Source organism: Mandrillus leucophaeus, unplaced genomic scaffold (assembly GCF_000951045.1).
Source record: "Mandrillus leucophaeus isolate KB7577 unplaced genomic scaffold, Mleu.le_1.0 Scaffold530, whole genome shotgun sequence".
NCBI classification, from domain to species: Eukaryota; Metazoa; Chordata; class Mammalia; order Primates; family Cercopithecidae; genus Mandrillus; species Mandrillus leucophaeus.
The window spans coordinates 1,464,119-1,472,974 of NW_012105698.1; the positions used below are offsets into that span (position 1 = coordinate 1,464,119).

At 40.4% G+C, this 8,856-nt stretch overlaps 1 protein-coding gene across 1 annotated transcript in view; it reads right to left on the reverse strand.

The window, feature by feature from the left end:
- Positions 1-342: 342 nt before the first annotated feature.
- The window catches only part of SMURF2 (SMAD specific E3 ubiquitin protein ligase 2), a gene marked incomplete at its 5' end in the record, with an annotated part of 50,834 nt that continues 42,320 nt past the window's right edge, over positions 343-8,856 (reverse strand). Inside the window, 3 exons of the mRNA XM_011997129.1 lie at positions 343-4,006; positions 4,313-4,388; positions 5,650-5,851. Coding sequence (XP_011852519.1) covers positions 3,907-4,006; positions 4,313-4,388; positions 5,650-5,851 — 378 coding nt within the window. The remainder of the gene's footprint in view (positions 4,007-4,312; positions 4,389-5,649; positions 5,852-8,856) is intronic.

Consider the following 8,856-nt stretch of genomic DNA (forward strand, 5'->3'; position numbering starts at 1 on the left):
TATCACAGGCCTGCCCTCCGGAGCAGAGATGTATTACAGCAAAGATGGATGCAGACTGGTGACAGGACCAAGATGCTCTTCCCCACTAACCCCTGACCCCCTCAGAAATCCACCTACGTGTAGACCCCAATAGGTACTGCCAACCGGGCAGTCACCACGGCCGGAGAAAATGGGCGCCTCCTCCGCTCTGCCGGGAGACAGAAAGGAGGCCTGAGCTCTGCAACATGACAGAGGCACCAACTCAGGATGGCATGTGTTCTTGAACTTTTCATTTTGTGACTCATGTTGTCACCCTCCATAGAGCCAATCATAAATGTTTTCAAAACAATTACAAACTCAATATTCTTTAAAAACGTTGATGCTGTGACAGTGCAAACAGCATTGATTTTATTGCTCGACTTCGGCATGGGCACATACATAGTTAATTTTTAAAAACCATTTATACAGATGTTATTGATAAAGCTCATGTAACAAATGAGTGAAAATACAAAGAATATCAAAGCTAAAACACTCTGTAATAAATACAAATACAATGAAAATGATAAAACTTTGTTTTTAAAGTCAGTTTGAGAGAAGAATATTACATAAAGTGAACTAATTACATCTAGAAATAAAACAACTCAGCATTTGGAACAATCATCCTAACATGTTAAATACCACAAATGGCACCCGTTGACTGTACGCTTAGAAAACAAGCAGAAGGCGCTGCTCTACCAAACTAAGGATGGCTGGAACAGCCTCTAACTCCCAACAATGCAATCAGTCCTATGCACTGGAAGTTCAAAGCCCAGATTAGTGTTGTAAAGCGAATTACACTGTATTTGAAAGAAGAGCATATTGTGCTCCGGACTGTAAATACATGAAAGAAAAAAAGGCTTGGTAAAAAACCCATTCGGGACAACAAACTATGTGCAAAACAAAATGTACACTATACACAGCACTATTTAAAAAGTACACCAAGATACAAGGCCCTCTGAGACAAGACTCACCTCTCTGTACTGCCTGTGAGCTCTACGAAGGAATCTCTGTTCATAACTAAGCATTCATGATGGAAAAGCAAGAGTATGAAAACAGGTATCACATATCTGAAATAACAATACAGCCAGGGGGAAGACAAGAAGAAACCAGTTAAGAGGGACACGGAAATAAAGATTCACATTAAACATGAGGTGCGAGTCCATGGTTCAGTAACACATTGGGGGTTTCTGCTTAGCACCTATTTGGAAGTAATTGGGTAATGTAACTTTGAAATGGAAATCTAAATCGTGTTTTTATAGATGATGGTGACAGCATAGACTCTTACAGAGAGTAATTTATTTATTTTTGGGGGGAGTAGGGGGAATGGAGTCTCACTCTTGTCGCCCAGGCTGGAGTGCAGTGGTGTGATCTTGGCTCACTGCAGTCTCTGCCTCCCAGATTCAAGCAATTCTCCTGCCTCAGCCTCCCAAGTAGCTGAGATTACAGGAGTGTGCCACCACGCCTGGCTAATTTTGTATTTTCAGTAGAGATGGGGTTTCACCATCTTGGCCAGGCTGCTCTTGAACTCCCGACCTCAGGTGATCCGCCTGCCTTGGCCTCCCAAAGTGCTGGGATTACAGGCGTGAGCCATGGTGCCCTGCCAATTTCTTTCTTTTAAAGCTCTATTAAGTCATTAGCATAAAGTTAAAAAGGCACTCAAAAAACAATGGTATTTGCCTGCTTTATATTGTATATTAAAATAAGTGATAGTAGCATTTCATTATTACTGCATCCCTGTCAGTTATGATTTATATATTCATTATGTACTTATTTTTTACTGAAAGATTTTAAAAGTAGGCACAATTATAAACTGCACTAGTGCTTTAATATAAAAGAGAGATGGGCCTGCAACCAATAGGGTACTACCATGACAGCTGAACATTACTGATTATCAAATAGCATAGAAACCACCTTCCATACATTTCAAGATGCTCTTCAGTACTCAGAATGCAATGTAAAAAAACAAATTGTTTGAGAGGAAAAAGGCAGACATAAGCATAATACCACTGCACAGTTACAACTATGACTAGCTTACTTGTGGCAGTTGAATGTGGCCAAATGAAATACACTGAAGTACTTAAAAACTACACAAGTAGTTTTCAACTTTTTTAGAGCAGCAAAATCTCCACTTCTTTTATCCCATCCATTCCTCCCCGCCCCGCTGCACCCCATGAAAGCTTACTTGAAATTCCAATATACATAAGAGAAAAACAGGCTGTTCTGGGTAAAGGGGGTGGGGATATGAAGCCTGAGGCCCCTGCTAAATACCAACTAGGCCTTCCCCCCTCGCTCCCTCTCTTTGCCCCTCTTCTCTTAAACCATTACTCCTGAAGCACCTCTGAGGAACTCTTTGGCGCCAAGAACACAGACTGAAACCCACTCCATCACATGAAACAGAACAGAGGACCTATTTACTTCATAACTTTAAATTCTGCAGCTTAATTATCTCATGAAAATTTGCTTATTTGACATCAATGTAAAAAAAAACCCTGAATAGTGCATATTTCTGATGGTTGAATTTAAAAATCCAATTGCGATTTCAGATTTTTTCAATCCCTCACCCCAGAGTTTTCATTGCTTCTGGATCATACAACATGCCACACACCTTGAAAGCTAAATCTGGATGTTTCAAAATCAAATGCAAATCTTCAACACGAAGGGAAGTGGGATTCCCTTACTTCCAAAATGAACTCTTTAGTTTCAAAGTAATTTATGCCATAGAGTTAGAATCACTGTTCATACTACTGCCCCTCAACCCCACTTCATTCTGTTAGGTAAAAGCAGGATTTTCTAAGCTTATTAATAATCTTTAAGCAAAATTCTTCCTTTTTCATAATTTTACCCAATTAAAATTATGAGCAGTTAACACTTTAGGATAGTTTTGTTAATGGAAACTTATACTGTAGTCAAAATACAATATAAATTAGGTGCAGTTGTCAGAGACTTTGGTTTATAGGAATAGTACATATATTAAAGATAAGCTGACCCAGCAAAATAATGAAAATCCCATCCCATCCACATGCTGTGAGAAGCTATAAAAATGCAGTATTTTAAGATTAAAAGTAAATCCAAAATACTAATCTCATTGATTCAAGATAAAAACATTAGTTTTGTTTGTTTGTTTGTTTTTAAAGAGTCTCTTAAAAACAGGGAGCCCCTGAACACATCTTATTGTCGCAAATAAATGACTAAGTTTAGACTAAACGTTTGCATTAGGAATTTGACAACCAAAATTATATAGCTGTATTCCAGGAAATTCGTTCTTGAAAAATGTAAAAAAGACCCACTTAGACTAAGCTGAAACATATAATGCAAAATATAATGCTCCGCCATAGAAAAACACAAACATGTAAATGGCTTAATTTCTTAAAGATGATTCTTTTAGCCAATTGTTTACAAAGGTAGAATAATTCAAAATAATTTTTTATTTTTATTTTTTACAAAGAGCAAGTACAGGAGCTGTTCAAAATTATGTATTCAATCAAAATGAAATGTGACTTGTACCGACTGCTGAAGTTGTCTTGATGTTTGAGAGACTTAAAATCTGTGAAGCAATTTGAATAGATTACCTTTTATAAAAATAGTAGTAGTCTTTAAGTGTAGAATACTGCCTAACTCTGGAAATGTAGGAAAAGTCAGCATTCTTTAGGTTCAAGATATTAAGTTTAAATAGCAGCTGAATGTGGCCTCATGGCAAAGCATAAAGACCTTTTTTTCCTTGAAAAGGAATTTCAAAATTGTCCTTTCCCCTCACAGTGTCCTAAAATGTAAAAAAAAAAAGGGGGGGGGGGTGTTTTCCTGTATTTCAGCATTCTTTGAAACTCTGCTGAAAGGAGACTGTCAGTCAGGGTTGTATAAATAGAGTCCTGGGCAAATCCTTGGAGCTCGTCATTCCACAGCAAATCCACATGTTTCTTCAATGGCTGTTAGCAGCTTTTCATATAGCTTTTCATAGCTTTCATAGGGCGGAATGTCTATTCGATTGAAGCTGTGAATAAGCAAATCAAATTTTACACCGTTCATTCATAATAAGTAAACTGGCCCAGCAAGTGTATCCCAATATAGCCACAACACTCTGTCACACAGAAAACTAAAAGGTATTTCTCTAAAACAGAGGTGACCACTTTTGAGTTTTCCTACCAGTTTTCGAATAATCTTAACTTTAAATCGCTTAAGCTGCTTATCATTCCCTTTAAAGGCTCATTCAACACTAGTAAGTACAATAAAGTCCAGTCTGTTCGGAACTAACACCTATGTACATGGAATGGGGAATAAAGCTACAAAAATACCTTACCAAGTGTGGGCTTTCGGCAGGTTGTTTGTGCAGGCATCAATCTGGTGTATGGTAAAGAGTCTCGGGCCTGCAGCACCTGCAAATGAAGGAAATGTGGGTGAAATCACTGCAGGTGCGTGCATTCGTCGCCAAAATCTTAGAATAAAACTGGCACGTAAACCACAGGATCTGGGGATAGAGGAATGCTAATGAATCCGCACGTACTACCAAAGGGCAGCAGGAAAAGCATCTGGGTTTTGAGAGCCAGAATTAACCTTGGATAAGGCTTAGATTCCATAATACCTTTGTATTTCCATTTGAGAAAAAACTCGAGATTGAAATCTCTTTCCCAATTTCTATATTTTAGAGAAAATCAACATCCCAAAAGCATAAGAAAAGTAATCAGGAAAATCCAAGGTAAAATACATAGGCACACATTCAAAAAGATGACCTAATGCAAATTTAGATTTCATGACTCAAACTGGGCTGAGCGCAAAAGAGCCGTCTATAGAATCCATTTCAGTTCGCACAGACACCCCATATAAATACACGTAGCAGAAATACAACCTCACTTTATGCATCTGGGCAGTGTGATGCTGAGGAGCTCTCCTTACAGAGAAGGGCAGCACAGCTGAAAGCAGGTTCGCCCCAGGGATTTCAGAGCATGCGCTGTGGGCAGCACTGCCGAATTATGTACCAGTCTCGCTCCGTATGTCCTTAGTCATCACCAGCAGCTTTGACAATGAAGTGCTTAAGAGGTAAAGGAAGCAACTGCCACCCAGTGAAGCGCCACAATCATTAGCAATATTACAAGCTCATCCCAAAATTAACCAGCTGATTCCACGGAAAACCATTCTTAAAAAAGGAATATGGTTGTAAACAAATGGTCTGATGCCATGCAGTAATTAAAATGTTCTGACCGAACAGATGGTTTCCATGACCCATGCTGCTTCTGTCTAATAAAGAACTGAAAAGTAAAGGGAGAGGCATCCCAGGCAGGTAAACATTTTCACCAGGTCGAGATGTGAACATGAAAGTGAATGACTTCCCTTACAGGAATGTGCAACAGAATTAAAAGTAAGGTGACCAGAAAACAAAAGGCAGAGCATCACTACGTACGGTCTCTAGCATGCGGCACTCACTACAATCAGAGAAGCCCACAGAAAAGGCTCTTGGGAGGGGAACAAGAGAAAGGAAGGAGAAGAAGGTGTCACAATGTGAGAGTCACAGGTAAGAAGTGAAAAGAGAATCTCTAAGCACACGGTTTATAAAATATCTACACAGACCCCATACTGACAGACCTGGCCCCCACCCCTGGTCCACCTGCCGCCCAGCTTGCCTGCCCCTCAGGCTGTTACCTTGCAATGCTTTGAAGCCCTGCAGAGGCACTCGAGAGGACCCTGTCACAAACTGAAGCAATCGTGCTCGTCGCTCTTCATCAAAAAACTCCACAGCTTTCCAGAACCATTTGACAATGTTGCTGTCTGGTGTACAGTGTTTTAACCGGGTGTTTACCTTCCAGTCACTAACATCTATCTTTCCAAGTCCACAAATAATAAGCTGTGAAAATAGTACACAGTAATGAACCTGTGGAAACCATAGCCAGGTCAAAAATTCCTCAAAAGAGAACTTCAGATTTGTACTGCTGGCTCTCATTTGGTGGTTCCTAATCGAAGTTGCACATCAGAATCATCTGAAAAGCTTTTCAAATTGACATACCAGGTCCTAGGCTCAGAGATTTTAATTCTGTGCATCTGGGGTGACAGTTGGGATCTATATTTTTTAAAAGTTCCAGAGGTATCTACTCATTGCAAACTCCCTCCCCAGGGTCTGAGAACCACAGCTGTGATAGACTTGACCAGGTAAAAAATTGTGACTGTTTTATAAGTTCATAATAAAATTATAAAACTTTAAGAAAATGGACAGCAATTGAGATCCAAAGAGTAAATACAGTTGATATGTGCCTTCTTTGGACCTGTATCATCTACTAGTTTCAATATCTATTAGCTTTGTTGATTGAGAGCAATTCAATCAATGTCCTCTGCTGTAATATGGCAGTAACATCCATTTCACTACATCCTGTGGAAGCAACCGATAATGCACAGAAACTTTAGAAATGGGTGTTGAATAAGTGATTCATACAATTTGCTTAATTTTTTTTTTTTTAAGACAGAGTTTCGCTCTGTCTCCTAGGCTGGTGTGCAATGGCATGATCTAGGCTCACTGCAACCTCTGCCTCCTGGGTTCAAGTGATTCTCCTGCCTCAACCTCCTGAGTAGCTGGGATTACAGGCATGCGCCACAATGCCCAGCTAATTTTTGTATTTTTCAGTAGAGACAGGATTCTGCCATGTTGGCCAGGCTGGTCTCCAACTCCTGGCCTCAAGTGATCCACCTGCCTCAGCCTCCCAAAGTGTTAGGATTACAGGCGTGAGCCACCACGCCTGGCCTACATTTGCTTAATAATCTTAAATTCATATTAAAGCACAAAATACATGAGCACATTGATACAGACCTCTGCTAAACACATCCTGATGGGAGGGTCACACAGATGAACTATATCCAAATCTTTTTGATATTACTAATACATCTCCCTAGGGTCCAAGACTAACTCACCATACTAATCTAACATGTTTATAATAGCGAATTCCATGTGTACTATAAAACATAACTTGCAAATCCTAGATTTTATAGAATTAATTAAACCCAGGATTAATGTATATGCCGCTAAAATAAATGTTATACATATCGTCCTTAAAAATGGTAGGGTGTGGTGGCTCACGCCTGTAAGCCCAGCACTTTGGGGGGACAAGGCATGCAGATCACTTGAGGTTAGGAATTCAAGACCAACCTGGCCAACATGGTGAAACCCTGTATCTACTAAAAATACAAAAAGGTAGCTGGGCGTGGTGGTGAGCACCTGTAATCCCAAGGCATGAGAATCACTTGAACCTGGGAAGTGGAGGTTGTAGGGAGCCAAGATCCTGTCAGCCTGGGGGACAAAGTAAGACTGTCTCTCCAAAAAAAAAAAAAAAAACAAAAACCCCAAAAAACTGTTAGCCAGGTGTGGTGGTGCACACCTGTAGTCCCAGTTACCGGGGAGGCTGACGTGGGAGGATCACTTCAGCATAGGAGTTAACCGTGAGCTAGGATCATGCTACCGCACTCCAGCCTGGGCAACAGAGTGAGACTCTACCTCAAAAATAAAAATACAAAGTTTAATGATTCAGGCCCAGTGTGATGGCTCATGCCTGTAATCCTAACACTTTGGGAGGCAGAGGCAGGTGGACTGCCTGAGCTCAGGAGTTTGAGACCAGCCTGGACAACATGGTGAAACCCCCTCTCTACTAAAACTACAAAAATTAGCCAGGCATGGTCGTGCACACCTGAAGTTCCAGTTACTCGGGAGACTGAGGCAGGAGAATCGCTTGAACCCGGGAGGCGGAGGTTGCGGTAAGCAGAGATTGCGCCACTGCACTCCAGCCTGGGCGACAGAGTGAGATTCTGTCTCCACAAAAAAAAAAAAAAAGAAAAAGAAAAAGTATAATGACTCATTAGCAGTAGAAACTATATTCAAAATCGTAACCCTACCAAATAAAGTCTCCAGTAAGGCTTCCATAGGGTTCTGAAATAAAATCTCCAACAAAGCTTCTACAGGGTTCACTGAGTTAACACCACACTGAACAGGGAGGAGGTTATCCAAAAAGGATTATGGGTGTGTTTAATGACATAAAAGACTCCTCCTAAATTCTTTTCCTCAGAGGAATGGCAGTTAGAAGGCCAAATCCTCGTTTATTGTGTAAAGAGATGAAAATGCATTATATTGCAACCTTATCGGCATTCCTGCTACGTTCTCCTCCAACTACTTCCTTCTGGCTATTTTACTATGAACAATTCAATCACAAAAGGAATGGGGAGAGTATTAAGTAAGACCAACCTTTTTAGATTTGTTTGCTAACAGGTCTATTAACAGATTTAGTTAGAAAGCACATTGAAGGCAGTGAATAAAATCATGTTTCAAATTATTAGTAGACTTCAAATATTTGTGTTATCCCTAACTACTAAATAAATGTGGGAGCCTGAATAGAATTAAACCTCATGTTTCTTAGTAGTTCAGTAGGAAATTCAGATGTATTTGTCAAAGGTCTTAATTACAAAACCAGACCTGAGGTGTTTAAGGGACAGCTTTAAAAGGAAACAAAAAACTATTAACTGTTTTGAATGGCTGTTAATCTAAAGACATTTAGAGGCCAGGTACGGTGGCTTACACCTGTAATCTGAGCACTTTGGAAGGCCAGGGTGGGTGGATCATTTGAGGTCAGGAGTCCCAGACCAGCCTGGCCAATGTGGTGAAACCCTGTTTCTACTAAAAATATAAAAATCAGCCGGGCGTGGTTGCGGGTGCCTGTAGTCCCAGCTACTTGGGAGGCTGAGGCAGGAGAATCACTTGAACCCAGGAGGTGGAGGTTGCAGTGAGCCTAGATCATGCTACTGCACTGCAGCCAGGCAACAGAGCGAGACTGCGTCTCAAAAATAAAATAAAATAAAAATAAAATGGTAGATTCC